Source organism: Monodelphis domestica, chromosome 2 (genome assembly GCF_027887165.1).
Source record: "Monodelphis domestica isolate mMonDom1 chromosome 2, mMonDom1.pri, whole genome shotgun sequence".
Lineage (NCBI taxonomy): Eukaryota > Metazoa > Chordata > Mammalia > Didelphimorphia > Didelphidae > Monodelphis > Monodelphis domestica.
The window spans coordinates 199,388,798-199,410,945 of NC_077228.1; the positions used below are offsets into that span (position 1 = coordinate 199,388,798).

The 22,148-nt window shown below is 43.2% G+C and overlaps 1 protein-coding gene across 1 annotated transcript; it reads left to right on the plus strand.

The window, feature by feature from the left end:
- The first annotated feature begins 10,311 nt into the window (after nucleotides 1-10,311).
- CDK5RAP3 (CDK5 regulatory subunit associated protein 3) lies at nucleotides 10,312-21,828 on the plus strand. The gene is made up of 14 exons (XM_001372691.5): nucleotides 10,312-10,558; nucleotides 10,917-10,962; nucleotides 12,345-12,476; nucleotides 13,490-13,590; nucleotides 14,479-14,527; nucleotides 16,131-16,309; nucleotides 16,577-16,713; nucleotides 17,432-17,576; nucleotides 18,134-18,244; nucleotides 18,945-19,026; nucleotides 19,714-19,802; nucleotides 20,573-20,778; nucleotides 21,177-21,348; nucleotides 21,489-21,828. The coding sequence occupies exons 1-14, from the start codon at nucleotides 10,553-10,555 to the stop codon at nucleotides 21,552-21,554; spliced, it is 1,521 nt and encodes a 506-aa protein (XP_001372728.2). The 5' UTR covers nucleotides 10,312-10,552; the 3' UTR covers nucleotides 21,555-21,828.
- Nucleotides 21,829-22,148: the final 320 nt, after the last annotated feature.

A 22,148-nucleotide genomic window follows, 5' to 3' on the forward strand; every position in this document is an offset into this window, starting at 1 on the left:
GTGCTGATTGAGTACCAAGCATTCTGGAGCCATAAAGCTTTCCAATTTTAGACATTGTGAACAATATTTGATATCAACTCTTGGGCTAAAATCCAGAATTGAGCACAGATTTTTCACTGACTAAGCCATCTGAAGCGGATGGTGGGAGGGTTAAAGGTGCCCCAGACGCTGAAGAAACTCTTTGAAGAGCGGCTTGTGCAGAGCACCACCTTTTGGACAAATGAAATATTCCACTTCCTCTAGGAGTCACAACCTAGCCCTCCCAGCTGACCCCGTCTCCGCCAGCCCCTGGCACCACCCTGGTGCGTCACCTCACCTGTGGACTAGCCAACGCCCACTGCCCAGCCCTCCCTGCTTTTCCTGCCTTGGAGCCAGTGCAGAGGATTGACTCTAAGATGGGATATAAACGTCTTTTAATGCCCTCCCTCTTCTGATTGTCTCCAATATAACCTATATAGAGCTTGTCTGTATAGAGATTTTTTTAAACCCTTACCTTCTGTCCTAGAATCAAGGCTATGTATTGGTGCCCAGGCAGAAGAGCAATAAAAGGAGGCAGTGGGGATGAAGTGACTTGCCCAGGGTCACACAGCTAGGAAGTGTCTGAGGTTAGATTTGAATTCAGGACCTCCTGTCTCTGGGCCTGACTCTCCCTCCACTGAGCTACCCAGCTGCTCCCAAATGTGTATAAGTTTCAGAGCTCCTGGGCTTGAAAGAGGCTGTGAATGAGCCTGAGGACTGCTACTGCTGTTGCAGCACCCCAGGGGTTCTAGAAAACTTAAACCAAAGTCACACGTCTATAGAATGAATACTTCACAGCTTTTAACAATGCTTTCATAAAAAATATATATATATGTATATATATATATATATATTTAATGTCTTGATTGTCACAACAACCCTGTAAAGGTAGGTTAGGCCCATTTTATTATCCTCTGGTTCAAATTCCAGCTCCGCTGGGACCTCAGTAAGTCCTGCTATCTGGAGGCCTTTGTCTATAAAGTGGGGATCCTGATCCCTCCCTGCCTTGCCTGCACGAAGCACTCCAAGGATGGGTCCGCCTGGATTTATAAGCCATTACTAAGGAACATTGTCTCAATCAAGCTTTTGTGGGTCGGGCCATGCCAGGCTAGGAAGAGTTGACTTCAAGCTCATTCTCACTCCTTGTGTCCACAGTCAAGCTCTGATAGCGATTCCAGAATGGAATTGGGTTGAGTGGGCTTCCGATGTAGGGGGGTCAGCTGCCTCTCTGGGGTGGGGAGGGTGCCAACCTGCCTGATGCCAGCTCTAGAGTCCCATCCATCCAAGGTTTCTTGTGGTTCAGTCATGCCCCATTCTTGGTGATCCCAGGGACCATGGGGCTTTCTTGGCAAAAAATACTAGAATGAGGGGGCAGCTAGCTAAGTGGCTAGTGGATTGAGAGTTAGGCCTAGAGATGGGAGGTCCTAGGTTCAAATCTGACCTCAGCCACTTCCTAGCTGTATGACTCTGGGCAAGTCATTTCACCCCCATTGCCTAGCCTTTACCTCTCTTCTGCCTTGGAATTAATACATAGTATTGATTCCAAGTTGGAAGGTAAGGAGTTTCTTTTTTGTTTGTTTGTTTTAAGGATACTGAAATGGTTTGCTATTTCTTTATGCACTGAGTCCTTTTGCTTTCCTTCTTACTCAGAGGTCAAATTTAAACTCGGGTCTTCCTGATTTTTGTCCCAGCACTCTATCCATTGAGCCACCTAGCACATAGTAGGTTCTTAATGCATCTTGTTGATTGATTTTAGAGGATCTTATGTTCTGGAACTGGAAGGGACCTTACAGGTATCTAGTCTGGCTTTCTTATTTTGTAACAGAGGATATGAGTCCCAGAGAGAGGTGGGAACCTCCCCAAAGTCACCCAAGTAAGTAGCAGAGCCAGGGTTTCCTACCTTATCTGTGTCTGGCAATCCCTAAATGTAGGAGTGGGTAGAGAGGGCAGCACAGATGAGAATTACAAGGGGTCGAGACTCTCAAGGCCTTCCTTCTTACTCAGAGTTGCCTTCATAGGAATGCCAGCCAGGGAAATGCCAGGCATGTCAGGCAGCCGAGGCCCAGCCCACCTTTCTGGACCTGAGCCAACTTTCCCTTTCCAATTCTCCCCAAGGTGGTTCCCAAGCTCTCAGGAAAGGCTCTACCCATAGCCTCCAGGGAAATGACTCCTGGAAGGGTCAGGGAGGGAGGGAGGGAATGTGAGATAAGACCTCTGGTGAGTGTGCCTGCTCAGTGCTGGCTGGTGGGTGGGTGGGTGCGTTTGTCTGCACACGTGCCAGTGCCTGTGGGCGCCAGCATGTCTGTGAGTGTGTGAGAATATAGGTACAGGTGCGCCCTGCTTTGAGAAAATCCAGAATATAAACATTAAATTTGGTAGTTTGGGACCAAGAAGAATCAATTACATTCAATGTTCATATAGTGGAGTGTTTTGATTTGATTTTTATTATGAACTTAATAATCATTAACACATATTCAAATATACAACAAAATTTAATAATAATAATAATAGCATTTATATAGTGTGAGGCAGTGGATAGATCATCAGGCCTGGAGTTGAAAGGTCCTGAGTTCAAATTTGACCTCAGATACTAACTAGTTGTGTGATCATCACTTAACCCTGTTTGCCTCAGTTTCTTCATATGTCAAATAAGGCAGAGAAGGAAATGGCAAACTATTCTAGTATTTTTGCCAAGAAAACCCCAAACAAGTTCATAGTCAGATATGACTGAACAAGAACAACAATATAGTGTTTTAATGCTTGCAAAGTTTTACAAGTAATATTTCATTTAATCCTCACAACCACCTTAGGAAGTAGATGCTACTACCCCTATATTATAGATTAGAAAACTGATACAGAGTTTAAGTGACTTTCCCAGGGTCATATAGTTTATAAGTATCTAAGGCTAGATTTGAATTCAGATCTTCCTGATTCCAGGACCAGTGCTCTATCCACTGTGCAACCAATATAACACTGAATTTTTATTACATAAAATTTCTTTATACAAAATGTATATTAAATTCATAAGGTTGCAACAAAGTTTTTTCTGTTTTCCCTTCTGAGCCAATTTTTTTCCCTCTGTATACTCTCTGTCTTAGAATCAATACTGTGTATTGGTTCCAAGGCAGAAGAGTGATAAGGGCTAGGCAATGGGGGTTAAGTGACTTGCCCAGGGTCACACAGCTGGGAAGTGTCTCAATCCAAATTTGAACCCAGGACTTCCTGTCTCTAAACTTGGCTCTCAATCTACTGAGCCACCCAGCTGCCCCCTTTTGGTGTTTTGTTTTGTTTTTTAGCTTTGTCATCTCCCATCAACAATTAAAAAAAAAAAAGCATTGTCACACAAATGACCCATTTCACTTGTCCAAAAATGTCTTGTTCTGCCCCTCTAATCCACTGACTCTCTGCCCAAGCTAGGAGAGAGACATAGTTCACAATTAGCCTTCTGAAGTCAGGATAAACCACTATATTGATTAGAGTTCTCAAAAGTCTTTCAAAGTTGTTTTCCTTTATACTATTGTGTTCATCATGTTAATTATTCCCTAGTTCTGCTTATTATACTAGTTTATAAGTCATCCCAAACTTCTCTGGTACTTCAAATTTTTTATTTTTATGACATAATAATGGTCTATTACATTCAGATGGAACAATTTGTCTTGCCATTCCCAATTAAAGAGCACCCACTTTCTTTTATCCACTTTACTATCACAACAAAGTGCCACTATAAACATTTTTGTACACATGGGATCTTTCCCTCTGGCTCAGACCTCCTTGGGCTATATGCCTAGCAGTGATATTGTTGAGTCAAATAGCATATATAGTTTAATAACTTTTTCTTAAACCCTTATCTTCCATCTTAGAATCAATACTGTGTATTGGTTCCTAGGCAGAAGAATGGTAAAGGTTAGGCAATGGGGGTTAAGTGACTTGACCAGGGTCATATAGTTAGGAAATGTCTGAGGTCACATTTGAATCCATGACTTCCTCTCTCTAGGTCTGTCTCTCAATCCACTGAGGCATCTAGCTGCCTCCCAGTTTAATAACTTTTTGAGAAAAATTTAAAATGGTTTTCCCAAACAGATGGAACAATATATAGTTTCACTGAAGATGCCCATTATAATATTTAATAATATGTCATATGTATAATAATTTAATATTGTCTATTATAAAGAAAAATGCTATCCTCCCTCAGAGAAAGAACTGGTGAAGTCTGAATGTAGATTGAAGCATACGTAACATTTTTAATTTTTATTTTTTATTTTAGGATTCTTTAAAATTTCTTTATCTTTCTTGGGGGGTTTTTTGGGTCTGCATTTTCTTTTGCAACATGGTCAATAAGGAAATGTTATCATGACTACATATGTATAATTTATATCAAATTGTTTGCCCCTTCTTGAGGACAGAGGAAGAGAGGAAAAAATTTGCAACTCAATATTCTTCAAATGAATGTTAAAATGTTTGGTTTACAAATAATTGAGTAAAAACTTCAAATTAAATGCAAAAAAATTTCTTAAATAGTCCAGAGGTCTATCCTACCACAGCCTCTCCAACATTTGCCATTTTCCTTTTTTGAATCTGATGGATATGGGATAAAATCTGTTGTTTTAATTTGCCTTTATTTTATTTTGAGTTATTTGATTATTCTTTCATGTGGTTATTGATAACTGGAAATTTTTCTTTTGACAGCTCTCCAGGGGCAGCTAGGTAGCACAACACCAGGTGTATCCGGTCTGGATTCAGGAGGACCCGAGTTCAAATCTGGCCTCAGACATTTCCCAGCTATGTGAATTTAGGTAAGTAACTTAACTCTGTTGCTTATCCCTTGCCCTTCTTAGAGTTGTTACTAAGTCAGAAAGTAAAGGTTAAAAAAAAAAGACAACTCTTTATTCATACCATGACTACTTATTTATCTATTAGAGAATGATTCACATATTCTTATATATTTGCTTCAATTCCCCATATATCTTGGATATCAGGGAGAGACTAGAATCAGGGCCACCAATTAGAAAGCTATTGCAATAATCTAGGTAAGAGGTGACAAGGTAGGGTGGTGGCTGTGTGAGTAGAGAGATGGAGAAATAGGTGAGAAATATTGGCAGTAGTGGGATCAATAGGATTTGTCTACTGAATGGCTATGGGGTATGAGGGAGAGAGGAAAGAGTCAAGGATGACCAAGGCTGTGAATCTGAGTGTCTACGAAGATGATGATGCCCTCATTAGACAGAGCAAAGTTAGGCAGATTGAATTTTGGGGGAAAGATAAGGACCTCCATTTTGGACCCATTGAATTTGAGTGGCCAAAGGACAGCGAGGTGGGGCTGTCCAACAGGTATCTGGCCATGAATGACTGGAGAGAAAGAAAGAGATCTGGATATGTGATATCTCTATTGAGATGATAGTTGAACAAGAGTTGAAATCACAAAAAGAGACTATGTGGCAAAAAAATAGAGGAAGACCTCGTCCAGAGATCTGGAGAATATTTATTTCATAGGAGGCATGAGGAGTGATCAGATGGGACAGAGGAGCTCTAGAAGAAAGAAGTGTCATTCTAAGGAGGCACAGCTTCTACCACCTGCCCATCCAGCTCCTTTCCCCCATCTACCTACTGAAATAGATAATCTCTTTCTATTTCTAATCAGGAGACAGGCATTGGCTACCATCCCTTCCCAGACATCCCACAGGACCAAGGATCCACTTGGGATCTGATTGTTAACATTTCAATGTCAGCATTTATACCCTAGAAATTGGTAAACACAACCAATAATGGCTTGATTTATTGTTTTCTTGATTTCCATACTTAATATAATGCAAATAATGCTATTAAAATGTTAAAAGTATATTGGGGGGGGGGGTAGCTAAGAGTCAGGCCTAGAGATGGGAGATGGGAGGTCCTGGGTTCAAATCCGAGCTCAGACACTTCCTAGATATATCATCCTGAATAATGTATCATACCTGGGGGTATAACTTAATCCCCATTGCTTAACTCTCACTGCTCTTCTTCCTTGGAACCAATACACAATATTGATTCTAAGACAAAGATAAAGATTTAAAAAATATATATAGTGCATATTTGCCCTACCCTCTCCCAGAACTGTTAAATATTTACCAACACAACACTGCTAGCTCTAAAGTACCATGATCCTTGGGCAACTGAGTGGCACAATGGATAGAGGACCAGGCGTAGAGTCAGGAAGCCCGAGTTCAAATCCAACCTCAGGTACTCACTAGCTGTGCAACCCTGGGCAAATCATTTAACTCCCATTGCCTAGTCCTTACCACTCCCTAACACAGTATTGATTCTAAGATGGAAAGTGTTTTAAAAAACAAAAAGAATTGGAAAAAAAGGCCATGCTCGGGGCAGATATTGCATAACGAATCTCAAATGAGGCATTATGAAGGAGAAACAGAGTTCAATTATGTCATCAAAGAAATGTACAAGCAGAAAGATTAGATGGGCTGGTAACATGGTGGGGTGGAGAAGGGCTAACTTTTGGGCAGTTTGGATATACTACAGTGAACTCTGAACTGCCAGGAGAAATGGAAGGAGACCACCCAGCATGCTAGATGGATTTCCATTTAGTGTAACCCTGGGCAAATCATGTAGCCTCTTTTTTGCTTCAGTTTACAAAACTGTAAAAAAAAAAAGAGAGAGAAGAATAATAGCATCTACCTCCCAAGGGCCTTGTGAGTCGAATAATACTTATAATGCATTTTGCACTGTGGCTGGGCCGTTGCAGGTGAAAAATAAATAAATGTTCCTTTCCTTCCTTCCTTTTCCCCCTTGTTATATAATAGCAAGTTATATACTATAACTTTGTGGTTTGCAAAATGCTTTACATATGTTCTCATAACAACTTGGGAGGTAGGGGCTATTATTATACCCATTTTACACATGAGAAAATTGAGGCCAATAGCAGTTAAGTGACTTGCCTAGGGCTAGTTCAGGTCTGATTCAGGATTCCAATCCAGGTCTTTATGATTCCAAGTCCAACACTCCCTGAACTACTACATTACCTATCTACATGACAAGAGAAGACAGGGGCAGCTAGGTGGTCCACTGGATAGAGTGCCAGGTTTTGAGTCAGGAGGATCTGAGTTGAAATTTGGCCTCAGATACTTCCTAGCTGTGTGATCTTGAGTAAGGCACTGATTGCCAAGCCCCTGCTGTTCTCTCTTTGAATTGATACAAAGAAAGAGGTTTAGGGTTTTTATTAAATGAAAATAAGAGAAGACAAGCTATGGGAGTCCTTTGCCCAGGAGGCAATAGGTTCAGATAGAGTTTTTTCCCCTCTCAATCTGGAGAGGCATCCTACAGCAGAGGGGATTGGGGGAGGGGGGAGTTGGCAGGACAGACTTCACAGTGACTTCGTTCTGAGTGATGATGGGAAACAGGATAAGGTTGAGAACATGTGAGATTTGGAGGTGAGTCTAAGAAAGCAAAGGTGTGAATCAGAAATACATGGGACAGGTTGATTGGGGCAGGATCAGGGAGATGTTGGTTCCTACAAAGCCACAAAAATACCATAAACCACTTGAATTTTTCCAGAGTGAAGTCATAGCTGATCAATGCTATTCAGAGTCCTGACTTTCAGAGGTGAGCTAGTTATGTCCAGTTCTTTGGACAGAGGAGGAGACTGACATGGTACTAGCTCCAAGTTAACACCCTCTCTTCAAGCCTTTTCCTCTCCTCTCTTCACCTTTCCCCTCAGTAAAAGTTACAACTACCCCAGGATATTTATCTAGTCACTAAGTCAACTAGTGAGGGAGGCCAAAATGACCAGCCTTGAAAATACAGGAAGGCCTTAACAAGCTAGCTAGCCTTGGAAGTTAGTCAGAACCATAAATATGCCAAACCCCAGCTGCAGTGGGTACCAGATAAAGGCCAAGGAGATCCCAATAACATAAAATTGTCAAAGTTCCAAGGATGGTATGTAGCAGATAAGAGGCTGGAAGGGGGGCCATACATGCTGAAAAGTATTTAAAGCCCAGCCTCTCAGAAGCAACTTGGAACTCTGATGGCAGAGGTTCCCACTGGTGCATACCAGTTCCATAATAAATGGCCTTTTTCCTTGCCTGATTGCATTGTCCGCTATCTTCCTTGGTGGTGGGTGAAATCCCGGACCTTAACACTAGGAGCTATTGGGAGTTTCAGAAGGATGGGGGGGGGAGGGGGGAGGCAAGGATATTACACTGCCTTCTACTAGAGAAGGTTTAGTAAATCTAGATTCATAGAGGACTCTAGTTCAAATCTCAGTTCTGCTACTTTGTGACTAAACAAATATTTCTCCTCTAAGGCCTTAGTTTTAAGATCTTGTGTCTATAAAAGTGGATGGTATGTCTCCTGGCACTGACCTTGAGGATCTAACCCTGTTTTATCATGGATGTCCTACATGACCTTGAGCAAATTCATTTCCATTTTGTAAGACTGTAGTGCCCAAATTGGAAACCACACCATCTTACATGTAGTTTGGAACTCAATTTTCTATCTGTAATATGAGTGTTGGACTAGTTATATTTTAAGGACACTTTCTTCAGGTGCTGTGCTTGTAAGAAAGTGAGAAGGAGACTCAAGGGGAACTAGATTTACTTACCTCTGAGTGGAGATTCCCCCTACAACATCCCCAGAAAGTAGTCATTCAGGGCAGCAACAAGCCTGGAAGGCCACCAGACCAGAGAAAAGCTTCAGATCCTTGAATTCTAATAGACCTTACATTCTAATAGGGAGAAAACATATAGGGGATTTGGGTCTGAAGAAAAACAGGAATGGCATAGGGAAGTCTTGCCACCCATTTTCCAAAAGCAATGATAGAATTGGTTGGCATATAGTTATATAAATTGCATTCCAGCTTTGTAGACCCAGCTTTGTTTTTAGTATTTGTATTCTGGTTTTGTATAGTACTTACAGTACTATATAAATTGCACTGTCACTTGTTATGCAGAAGACACACATCTGACTCCCCTGTCATTAGTAGGACAGATACAATACTTGGAGATTGTCCAATAAGGGGGATGGATTCCCTGGGTCTCCTCTCATCATCCTTTGAGATCTGTGGTATCTAGTGGAGCTAGGAGGATGAACTGAATCCCATTTGGAGAAAAACACATTGGGAGGACATGATCTCCATCTTCAATTATTTAAGTTTAAGGGGTAGTTAGTGGATTCAGAGCCAGTGGATTGAGAGCCAGACCCAGAGATGGGAGGTTCTGGGTTCAAATATGACCTCTGAGACTTCCTAGTTGTGTGACCCTGAGCAAGTCACTTAATCCCCATTGCCTAGCCCTTACCCATCTTCTGTCCTGGAACCAATACACTGTAGTGATTCTAAGATGGAAGGTAAGGGTTAAAAAAAAAATCAGAAAACATTGCAACAGTTATTTAAGTTTATCACTTGGAAGGGAGATGAAAACTGTTTTTTTCCCCCCTAACTGGTACTGTCTATAACTTCCCCCCTATAAACCCTGCTAATGTCCATACCTTATTTTTGCTCTAATCCTGGTACTATGTATAATTTTTTTTTCTATAACCCTGGTACTGTCTACAACTTACTTTTTTCTATAACCTTGGTACTGTCCTTCTCAGACCTATAATCCTCCAGTGGGCTGGAGCAGGGGTTAGAAGGAAGCAAATTTTGTCTTGATAGAAGAAAAAACTTCAGAACATTGAGAACTGTCTAAAATATTTGGCTGGTGGCCTCAGGAGACAGTGAGCTCCATTTCCCTAGAAGGGGTCTTCAAATTAAGGCTGGATGACTTTTTAAAAAATTAATTAATTAAAAAAATATACTTTTCCATGTTTCAATGATACTTTTTCTTTTCTCCCTCTTCCCAGAAGGGCTGGATGACTTTTTGTCGGGGATGGAGTAGGGGTGAAGAAGGGAAGTTCCCTCCAACGCTGAGATTCTGGAATTCCATGGGACAGGGAGCCAGAATTTCCTGAGAAAGAAGCAAAAAGGCCCCAAGCTCTGTCCCTGTGTAGCCTCCGGGAGAGAGCCAAGCAGAAAGTGAGATTATCAACCAGCCCGCCCATTCTACTGATTAAAAATCCCGGGATTCTGGCTTCTATCCTTAAAAATGCCTACAGCCGCAGTCAGGGCGCCAGGTTAGGCCTCGGGACAGGGATGGGGAGAACATCTGCGGTCACTAGGACTCAAACAACACTTTCAGCAGATCCTTGTTGAAGCACGGGGCGGGAAGAACCCGAATCCGTGGCTCTCGGACGCGGCCAGCTGGCGGCATTTTGCAACCACAGCTAAAACCCGGACTAGGTTGGCCCGCCCCTCCATCCGGCTGCACTCGTCCTGCGCACTCCCATTGGCTCTCCCTCCTCTTCTCCCGCCCCACTCAGTCTTAAGCCATTTAGATCCGGGAGGGGAGCGAGACATACATCCAAAGCACCCTGATTGGTCGTTGGGAGGAGCCGACGTGGCTTATCGGAAGGGACACGTGGGCCTTACCGACCCCGGTAAACAACCAACCCAGCGTAAAAACGAAGGAGGAGGGCCTCTTATAAGGACCGGAAGCGGAAGTGGAGAAACATGCAGGTCTGGGGGAAAAGGGTTTCTTGAGGGTGGAGGACTAAGCCCCAAAAGACACTTCATTACCGGACCCCGCCCCCCAGCCTGAACCCTACCCCACCCCACCCTACATTGCTAATCCTTCTTTTAGGCGTCTTCACGGAAGTGGCCAATAGAACCATTAACTGATCCCCTCGAGCGCGAGCCCTTCCTCACTACTCCCCTCCCCCTCCTCTGCACTCACGCGCGCGTACCCCACCCTTAGGGTGATGGTTGCCGAGCAATCGAAAAAGCTCTGGAAAGGGGCGGGGCTTCCCGCCTCTCCCCTGGCTGGAGCACCTCCTCTTCAGTCACGTGCTGCCCCTCCTTCGTTTTTTCCCTCCAGGACCACCAGCACGTGCCCATTGACATCCAGACCAGTAAATTGCTTGGTATGAGGTGGTGGGGCCGGGCTGGGCTGGGGCCTTGGGTTGGGGCTGAGCTGGATAAGCTCGGGTCTTGGGATGAAGTTGTGGGGAGATAAAGACAAGGCCTTTATGCTTTAAGACCACTTCCCCAGGGTCCAATCATCAGTTTCTCTGTTTTCTGGTGCATGGTAACCCTGTTTGTGGACAGAACCCCGAAGGCTGAGTGTCCAATTTCATTTCTGCTATTCAGTGGCCAATTAACCATGGCGAGGTCAAGTCACATTGACTCCACAGCATCCTCTGTAAATAAGGAAGATGGGCTGGGTAGCCTCCAAGGTCACTTTTCATCTAGGACAGGGTATGATTCTTGGCATTATAGAAAGAAAGGTCATTTTATCCTCATTTTACAGGTGACTTAAGCAAGAGGGGCAAGTAATTTGCCCAAAGTGGCAGAGGCAGATATTCTGACTGAATCCAGAGACCAGCACTCTTTTCATTGTACTGTGATACCTCCCTTGCTTTGGGGGAAGAGGGTGACTTTTGTGGTTTAGTTTATCACTTGACTGAACTAGCTTTGTCTCTGGATTCAAAGGTCTGATTTCAAATCTTGCCTCTGAAGCTTTCTATTTGTGTGACCTTTAACCTCTTGGGGCAGCACCTCATTTGTAAAATGAGAACATGATAGCAGATGGCACCTGAGGTCCCTTAGCCATCCCTTCTCTGTTCCCAATGTTGCTTTTTCATAGTCTAGTCATGGGTGTTATTGAGCTTAGCTTAAACATAATGGACAGAAAACCAAGAGCCCTGAGTTGGTTCTCTCTGTGAGCCTTCTAGACCGAAGAAAGCAAACCTAATCCCTTTATAGTCAATGCCAAAGACAGAACTTGAACCCAGGTCTAAATAACTTCAAGGCTGTTCTCTATCCACTAAGCCTGGGAGTCCAGGATCACAAATATAGGAGCTTAGAGCTGAAAATGACCTCTAGAGATCTAGTCCAGCCCTGTCATTTTACGGATGAAGAAACAGGTCCATAGAGAGATGACATGCCCAAGATCACTTAAGTAGACCTTAAAGTAGGAAACTAGGTATCCTCTTTAAATTCAGTACTTGTTTGGCTATGTAGCACTTCCTTCCTTGTCTATGTCAACTTGAGCTCTTCCTATATCTTTGTATTAATTGTATTACCTTATAAGGATCATAATGAATAAGAAGTCAAGTTCCCAAAGCCCATTTAGCCACTAGCTGTTCTATTAAAACTTCTTTGCCTGAGTCTTCTTCCCCCTTCAGATAAGGTTTTGCTCATTGGAAGGTAAATTGCAAATTTCTGGCCTCTCTTGGGGATCTTTGTTTATTTTTGTGGTTTGGGTTACCCCTGGGGGACTTTTACCTGAGTGTTTCTGGTGCAGACTGGCTGGTGGACCGGAGGCACTGCAATCTGAAATGGCAGAGCCTGGTGTTAACTATCCGAGAGAAGATAAATGCAGCCATCCAAGACATGCCAGAAAGCGAGGAGATTGCACAACTGCTCTCTGGATCTTGTGAGTGGATCAGGCACTTAGTTTCTTTTTGTTTCTGTTATCTTTTATTTTTATATCATCTTAATTTCCCACTATATCTCCTCACAGAGCACCATCCTAATTTTAAAAATTATTCTTTTTTTAATTGTATTTTTTCCCTTCCAGAAGTTTTCTGCCCTTCTCATCTTCCCCCTTCCTGAGGCAGCAAGCAATCTGATATATGTTATTATATATATATATGCCTTCATGCAATACATAGTTCCATATTCATCATGTTGAATTCACTTCTATTCTAACATCACATCAACAAAATATCATATCCTAGTCCCCCACTTCTAAAAAGAGGGAATAGAGATGCATTTCCATCTCTTCTTTGGGGCCACAGCATTCAGTTTTAATTTTTTGTTGTGGTTCTTTCCAGTTTACATTGTTATGGTCATTGTGTATATTGTTTTCCTGTTTCTACTTTTCTTTGCATTGATTCATATGAATCTTCCTATGCTTCTTTAAATTCTTCCTTGTCATTATTTCTAACAATTTTATTCTATTGCATTTGGATACCAAAATTTGCTTTCCATTCTTTATTTGATAGATAGATATCTACCTTATTTCTAGTATTTTATTGCCACACACAAAAAAGTGCTGCTAGAAATATGATTTTTTCTTTATATCATTGGTTTCCTTGGGATATTTGCCTGGCTTTCAGTTAAGGACAAGTTCACAGCTCCACCAACAGTATATTTGTGAGGTACTGAGTTTCTAAAGTCTCATTTTGACTAAGGCAGTAAGCTTGGTACATTTCAATTGAACTATTTCCTGTGCCTTTAGCAATTCAGCCTAATCCGGAATAGCTTCCTTTTAGGAGGTGAAGTTCTGGTCTCCCCAAGTTGACAAGGGAATAAAAGTATAGGCCTTTCACTGCTATTAGTAAGAGATTGAGTAAACAGAATTTTCCATCAACCTTTAGCCACAGGAGTAGGTGAGGAATGGGCTTTATAAGTACTAATCAGCTTTCTTTCTTCCATGGCTTTCAGACATTCACTACTTCCATTGCCTGAGAATTGTGGACCTCCTCAAAGGCACTGAGGCCTCCACAAAAAATATTTTTGGCCGCTACTCTTCACAGAGAATGAAGGTGAATATGGATCAGCGGGGTAGGGGTATGCCAACCAATGAATCTGAGTTTGAGAGACATCATGGTATACTGAAAAATGTCTTTGAATTGGAGTCAGGAAAGAGCTAATTTTAAATGCAATTTCCTACACTACACTAACTGAGTGAGTCACTGTATTTTTCTCAACCACAATTTCCTCATTTGTAAAATACAGATATCTGTAGTACCTCCTTCATAGGGCTCTTTTTGAGGGTAAGATGAGATAATATATGTAAAGCATTTTGTAAACTTTCACATACTGTATAAAGGCAGTTATTATTAAGATTCTCTCTGATGATTTGTGGGCCTAGAAGACTCTATCACCTCTATGGTCCCTTTCAGCTTTGAATCTTAAGATTCTTTGAAGATTTTTAAAAATGCATTTTGATTGATATTTTTTTAATACCACTAGAATGTTCCCCAGTATCTCTCTTGGTTGGTTACTTGCTTGGCTCCACACTTTAAACTGAGTAATTTTAGCCATTGACAGCTAGGCTTAGATGATAGAGCACTGGGTCTGGTTTCAGGAAGATCTGAGTTCAAATCCGTTCTCAGGCACTATGTGGGCAAGTCACTTACCTCCACTTACCACCACATATTTACCTCTGGAAAAGGAAATGGCACCACTTCATTATCTTTGCCAAGAAAAACCCTATAGACAAAGTTGGTGTGATATGGTCTATGGGGTCAGGAAGAGTTGGACCCGAATGAACCACAACAATTTAACCATTGTTCTGAGTTAATGGAAATAAAACAGGCCTTTTAAGTGTCTGATTTAGGGACCGGCCTCCCTCTTGGAGCCTCCTGGAAGTTAAGCTGCGACACAGCTACTATTGCTTGTCCTTGCTCATTTTGCATTTCTCATTTCAGGATTGGCAGGAGATTGTGTCCTTATATGAGAAAGACAGCACTTACCTCGGTAAGGTGACCCAACCTCAGGATGCAAATAGGAAAACAGACTCTTAAATGTTTCTAATAGCTTCCATGGGCTTCAAGTTGGAGGCATGAGCTATGGGTATATGGGAAGCAGAAGGAAACTTATAAGATTTTTTCCTAGGTTTGGTGTTTTGGTAGATTTATATTGCTAGGAAAATGCTATAGATATAGCTAAACTAGTTTTTAGTGAAATATTTAAGAGTCTTGTGTTATATTTTGTACAAGATGAAAAATACTGACCAGATGATAGTACAGGTAGGAGATTTGGCTAAATAAGAAATATAATGGAATATCACTGAGCTGTAAGAAGTAATGAATATGATGAATACAGAGAAGCATAGAAAGAAAATGATGACTACAGTGATGTAAATCTATCTAAAGCGAATTTTTCAAAATCACAAAGACAAATGGGTAGACCCAAAGAATTGTTCCTTGTCAACCTGAAAGGAGGTTTCTAATGATTTATGCTCAGCCCTATGCTATTTAACAATTTTTTCTCAATGCTTTTGATAAGACAGATGGCACATTTATCAGATTTACAGATGGTCCATTGCTACAGACAGAAGCTAACACATAGATGGTAGTTAAGATCCAGTAAACTCTTGACAGTCTAGGATATTGGACAGAACCTAGTAAGAATTAATATAAAACCTTCACATGGGTTCTGAAATCAGCTGCCCAGGTAGAAGATGGGATAAAACATGACTAGATGGTAGGCCTTGTCAGAAAGCTTTGGGTGTGTAGTGGACTCAACATGACAACAATGTGGCACCCCCTAAAGCTCATCAGCCTTAGGCTTCATTATGAAAGGCAGAGGGTTTAGGATCTGAAAAGCTTTGGTGCTTTTCTCCTCTGCCCTGGATCTTTGTGTTCAGGTTTGGGGGACCACATTTTAGGGAGAATGTTGAGATGTGTGGAAGATGGATAAAGGGATATGTCTGGGTTGGTGAAGGACCTCAAGATCATTTCACATGACAATTGATTAAAGGTATTTGGGGTATTTAACCTGGAGAAGAAAAAGTTTAGAGAATGCATGACAGTATTTGTAGGACTGTTGTAAGAAAAGTGGATTTGATTTTGTTCTGACTGACCTATGATCATTGAGAGGAAGTTGAAGAAAGGCAAATTTAGGTGCTATATAAAGGAAAACTTTCTAATCATTAGATCATCTAAACATGGGGCATGTTGCTTTGAAGGTTAGATGGCCACTTAGAGGATGTTTTAGAGGAGTTCTCAGTCAGGTAAATAGAGTAACCAGGCTCTAAGATTCAGTTTCTATTACCTGATTATTTTAGAAGGATCTCAGTAGTGGAGGGGGAGCTTATGTACAGCAAATGCCACTGTCCACAGAATTTGTGTGTGTGTGTGTGTGTGTGTGTGTGTGTGTGTACATGTATATGTACATACATGACTTCACCAACCAGCTGCTAAGCTGCATCTCTGGAATACAATATGGGCAATTTCCTCTCCATCCTGTTACCTTTAGGATACCTAGAGGTAGTCTACTCCATTGTGAATCTTGGGGGAAATTTGCCTTATAGTTTGAGTTTTAAACAAGTTTTTTTGCCTCTTTCCCCTTGTCCTAGTGGAAATCTCTAGTCTCCTGGTTCGGAATGTTAGCTATGAGATACCCTCCCTGAAGAAGCAGATCACCAAGTGCCAGCAATTGCAGCAGGAATATAGCCACAAGGAGGAAGAGTGCCAACTGGGCGCTGTGGAGATGAAGGAGCGCTTCTATAACTCCTGCAAGCAGTACGGCATCACTGTGAGTGAGATGTGGGCACAATTCCTGGGTCCCAGAGATACTTGCTTGTGGCCTTCTATCCCACTCTGGACCTGGAGTTGTAGGAGAACATTAGATGACATAGTATTCCAACTCGTCTAGCCCCAGAGTTTGTTTTTTTTAAAAGATTTCCTCTCTAGTCCTTTTTGCATTCTGTTTCTGACTCATCTCACTAGACTGCAGGATTCCCATTAAGCTTTGGCTTCCCACTGCTTCCATATTAACTCATCTCCCCTACCCTCTCTCCAGGGACACAGTGTCCGAAGGGAGTTACTGGCCCTGGTGAAGGATTTGCCGAGTTTGTTGACTGAGACTGGGGCCAAGGTTGAGTCCCTGTGGGAAGCTATTGAGCTGTACCAGGCCTGTGTGGGGTTTGTGTGTGAAAGGTAAATAAAGGGCCCCTTTTCCTTTATTCAGCATATTTCAGCAAATGCTTACTAAGTTCTTACTGTTTACAGAGTTCTGTGTATCTCTGAGAAAAAGATACAGACTTTAGATACGTTTGTTAGATAAGGTATAGTGATGACCCTCATGAATCTGATATCACATATATATGACCATATTTGTGACTATGGTCAGATTAGAAAACTGTGGTATAGATTAATATGTGGAAAATACTGTGGGTGGTTTGGGTCATGAGAGGGGAAATGTTGTCGACTTTGGGAATCAGAAAAGATTTTTTGGAAGAGGTGGTATTTTAGTTGGGTTTTAAAAGATGAATATGAATTTATCAAGGAGGAAGGAATGAGGGAAGGTTATTCAGGCACATAAGGAACAGTGTGAGCAAAGATGCAGAGCAAAGAAAGCCCTGGGCATAAGGAAGCCATAGTGTGTAATCCACTTTGGCTGAAATGTGTAGTACGTAAAGGGAAATGGTGTGACGACTGGGAGGAAGCCGTTGTTCATTCTCCCTGGCTATTGCTTTTTCTTTTCAGCTTACTTTTTAACCAATGCTGGGGTTTTCTGTTTGTGACTACAAATTTAACAAAGAAAACAACCACTCTATAGACCTTCCTCCTCAAAAGAGATGGTTCTATAGGTAACATAGCTGAGGTGACGATGCCATAACTGACCAGCGGGAAGGTAATGATTTGTGTGTTGAAGCCCCACTGAGCAGGTGGTGCCCATGCTGAGACATGTGCAGAAGCGGGGAAACACAACTGTGTATGAATGGAGGACGGGGACGGAGCCCACAGAGGTGGAGCGACCCAGTTTGGAGGAGCCCCCAGAGCAGGTGGCAGATGATGCGGTAAGCCTCGGCATTAGTGTGGAGGCTCCCAACCTACATGGAGTCTATTTCTTCTGCCTATACCAGTAGCCAGAGCCACACAACCTGTTTTCAGTTTCCCTGGAGGAAGATGGGGAGAGTCTGAGACCTTAGAAGGACAAATCAGAGAGGTCTGATTCTTGAGCACCTACACCAGAGGGGTGGCAGCCTAGGAAAGACCCTCATCTGGAGGATCATCTATGGACTAGCCACCCTGTTTGTACTGTACCACATCACAATTGTACCTTGTGTTAATTCTCAACAGAAACCCAGCAAAAAGAAATGGAGCAGGGGCCATTAGGTAGAACAGTAGATAAGACAGCCTGATCTGGAGTCAGGAAGACCTGGGTTCACATCTGGCCTCAAACACTTCCTAGCTGAATGACCCTGGGCAAGTCACTTAACCCCAACTGCCTAACCCTGACCACTCTTCTGTCTTAGAGTTGATACTTAAGAAGGGAAGGATTTAAAAGAAGAAGAAAAAGGAACAAGACAACAGACCTATCTCACTTCTTTGCATTTCCATTCCCATTTTCCAGATTGACTGGGGCAACTTTGGGATAGAGTCGACTTCAGAGGGGATTAACTATGGCACCTCGGCTGAGACAGATGAAATTGACTGGGGAATCTCACTGGAGCCTGATTCAAAGGTTAGGTTTCAGAGCTCGAGAAATCACCTTCCTGATGGCCATATCTGTGACACCTACTTAGATCATAAGAAAAGACACCTATGTTCCAAAATGTACCCCTGGATATTTCCTTGGCTTCAGGAAATTTTCTATCCAGGATGTGGCAACTTTTTCAAAGTGATAATCTCTCTTCTAAACTTTCTACTTCTGTTGTTTGGGAATAAGGGCATATGGTGGTAGGTTGGAATACACAGACCTGGGAGGTGCAAGTGGTTCTACCTCAGGGTTGGGATGCTGGAATAGGGGAGAACAAGGGAGAAGAGACCTTTCCTAATGCTATTAAGTCACCACTGGTCGATTTTTTACACTTAAGTTATTCAGAACAAACAACTTCCTCCCCTTCTACTCCTGGAAGAATTTGAAGGGCTAGAGAGAGGATCATTGGGTAACTTGTGAAAGCCTTGGGATGAGTGGTAGGGGAAGTCCACAGGTGGTGGTGGTGGTAGTGGCTCCAAGTGCCAACTTTGCTAACATGTCGTAGGTCGTCGAGTCCTGCCATTGTCTGAGTCTGTATTATTGAACTTTTCAAGATAATTAAAATCAGGTATTTGGGCCATCCTCGTTCTGTTCTTTTTTTTTTCTTCTGGTCTATAAAGCCTTTATTCTGTAGGACAGTTTTCCTGACACTTCATCTTAATGGGATTTTTTGGTTTCCTTCCAGGAAACTGGTAATGAAGGAATAAACTGGGGAGATGGAGAAGCTGATCCCTTGCAGATAACAGTGGTAGAAGCAGGAACGGAGGGTAAATGTTCCTCATCCCTTGCTGTCTGGTTTAAAAGCAGTGAACTTGCAGACTTCTGTGGGGTCAAGATCCAAGGACACAAAGATGCTGCAGTGACTAAGACTTTCTACTCCTTTGGCTTTATTTTTACATTCTTCTTGTGGGAAGAGGGTTTGATTGTGATACAGGGCTTGAAATAATGCTTAGACACACTTGGCTCTCTTTCTCAAGGCCCCTTTGGGACACAAGTGTCCATGTGGCCTCCTGAAAACTGGTCTTGCCAAGTAGTGTCGGGAGTCACTGGACTCTGAAGTCAAATCCTGGGAATCATCTGGGGTGGGGGCTGGGGGAAGAATAAATGTAGTAACAAGAATCTACCGCCAGAGGACACTGTGGTATGAAACTTGAGGTCATGCTTCAGAACTGGTGAAATCTGGACCCTTTGTTGCACAGTCCAACATTTATCCTCATTCTAAACCTTTTTTCGGATTCTCTTGTCACTTAGCCAAGTGGTCATTGGTCTCAGACCCTCTAGGACATTCAAGACAGGATGGGCCTTCTCCTTTGGTTCAAGAGAAGGAGGAGGGAGAGTTACTGCTTAGATGGGGAAAGACCCAGAGTGCCAGAGGCCTCTTATCTATAAGACTTTCTTTCCTTCCTTGGTAGATCTCCTTTAGGTTCTACTTTATTGTCTTTTTCTTCTGGCAGCTCCAGAAGGTGTTGCAAGGGGTCCAGATGCTCTGACTCTTCTTGAATACCCTGAAACCCGGAATCAGTTTATTGATGAACTCATGGAGGTACTAGAAGTTCTGAGAATTAGGAGAAAGTAACTTAATGAATTCTGGGGCAGGAATATGATTGCAAAATACATGGCCTTTTCTTTACCATTTTGTGTATAAAGTTCTTCCTGTAGAGATTCACCTAGTATCCCTGTCAGTGGTAGTGTAAGTGTAGGACAGTTTTGTATTAGCCTCCTAACAAGTCAGTGAGAAAAGTCTGAATGGTTTGGAGCCCTTTGGAACCCCATTTCTTAGCACAGAAGTTCATGAGGTAGCATCTGAGGTGTCCTGACTTCTTTGCCTGAGATCCTTGTGCCATTTCTCCCCTGGCACTCAGCCTCGTGACTTTTGCTAGTTGTGGTGAGACAAAGTGTGCCTGGGATCTTCAGGTTTCCTTCTTGCTTGGGTCAGTGGTTTTCAGATGGTCCCTTTAGAACCATCTCCACACGTCCTCTTCTGTACGGCCCTTTGAGTCACTTCAGTTTAGCCCATCTGACCCATATCATTTCTCACTACCTAGGGAAGGTAGACATGTAGGATTGGGTGAGGCACATGGGGCTGGTGTCAGGTTATGGGGCAAAGGAATGAGGCTAGGCTCAGCTTCAAGCTGTCTTTCTGGTCAGTGGGTTTCCAAAGTCCCTCCCATTCACTCAGACCCCAAGCAAAGCATGTCCCATTCTTGGATCGGCCCGAGGCTCATCTGTGGGGCTTAAAGACTCACTCAGCTACCAAAGAGTTAACCAGACTTTGTAAACAGTGTCCTGACTCAATGTGTTCTCTTTTCTCAGTTGGAAATCTTCTTGTCCCAGAGAGCCCTGGAGATGAGTGAAGAGGCAGACATCCTATCAGTGAGTCAGTTCCAACTGGCTCCACCCATTCTGCAGGGTCAGACCAAAGCCAGGGTGGTTGCCATGGTGTCAGCTCTGCAGGATTTGATTGGTCAGCTCACCAGTCTTCGAATGCAACACCTGTTTATGATCCTGGCCTCGCCAAGGTCTGGCTTCTCCCTGGAGTGGTGGATGCTTTGGGTGACAATATGGTCTGGGGCTTCCTCTCTGGCTTCTCCATCCACAGCAGCCCTTCCTCGTCTCTTCTCAATTCCTTACTACATCTCCCTGTTTCCCAATTTCCCCCACTGTCTCCTTGTGCTCTCAGGGTTCAATTAGCTTGGGGGGGGGGTGGCACCATGTACTATTTGCCTGTGCAGAATGTTTCCCCAGGGCCTAGAACAAGGCAGCTCATTCCTTGGAGAGAGGAGTTTCAGAGTGTGGGGTCAGGTGCCAAAATATTGGTCATCCCTGGATGTTGCCCGGCAAGTACGGTCAGGTCATGAGGCCATAACCCCACTGTTGGTGATTAGATTTAATGCTTTGGCCTGGGCTTCCCATCCAGGTATGTGGATCGGGTGACTGATCTACTCCAGCAGAAATTGAAGCAGTCAGAACTGTTGGCCCTGAAGAAAGAGCTGATGGTCCAGAAAAGGCAGGAAGCTCTGCAGGAGCAGGCTTCCCTGGAGCCCAAGCTGGACCTGCTGATAGAGAAAACGAAAGAGCTGCAGAAGCTGGTAAGAGAGAGAAAGCAGTGAGGCCTCAGCCAGGCATAGGGGCTTGGCCAGCTTGAGCCTAGTCTTCAGAATGCAAAGCTCCACATTCTTCCTTTTCTCTCTGTCCCCTGTGAGCCTCGCTTACAGTCACTATCTTGCAGATTGAAGCAGACATTTCCAAAAGATACAACGGCCGCCCCGTGAACCTGATGGGAACCTCTCTGTGATGTCTCCTGCCTTCTCACTTGCTCAACCTTTGGGACAGAGGCGTGCTGGACAGGATGGAAATGCCGCAGGCCTCTCTAGTTGGAATAGGCAGCAAATGGGGAGATGGTCAACCCCAAGAAAACCTCAAAAAACTCAGTGTGAAGGGGAGGTTTAGAGAACTTGCTCTTTGGCTCTTTACACTGTGAGAAGTCATCTTGTTTGACTTTTCGGTCCGCTTGCCTATAACCACTGCTTCCAGTTTAGTGGGGCTTAATTAAAAAAAAAATGCATCAAGTCTCACTTGTGGTTTCTCACCCACCATTGCTTCTCTAGTCCTAGGGTTTGGGCTGTGCTCACCCATGTCCCTCCAGCCCTTTAGGCAGCTCTGCTTCCTTGGAAACAGAATTTTTTCTGCTCTGATTGTGGCAATTGAGAGATTCCCCAGGCCCTTGTCTGCACGTAGGAAAGAGAATAAGGAAAGAGAAGACTTTGCTGATAGCAGGGGCCTTCCCTCTCTCCAAGGCCAGGCCTTCCCTGCCACATGGCCAACCCAGGGCCAGAGAGGAGCTGGATGGAGCAGGCAGAGCTGTATTTTTCTCTTATGGCTCACCTTT

What these genes read in the sequence shown, in the direction of transcription:
- CDK5RAP3 (XM_001372691.5), top strand. An exon ending in GAAAGACAGCACTTACCTCG is followed by an intron (nt 14,528 to 16,130) that starts GTAAGGTGACCC and finishes CCCTTGTCCTAG; the next exon opens with TGGAAATCTCTAGTCTCCTG. An exon ending in GGTAGAAGCAGGAACGGAGG is followed by an intron (nt 19,027 to 19,713) that starts GTAAATGTTCCT and finishes TTCTTCTGGCAG; the next exon opens with CTCCAGAAGGTGTTGCAAGG.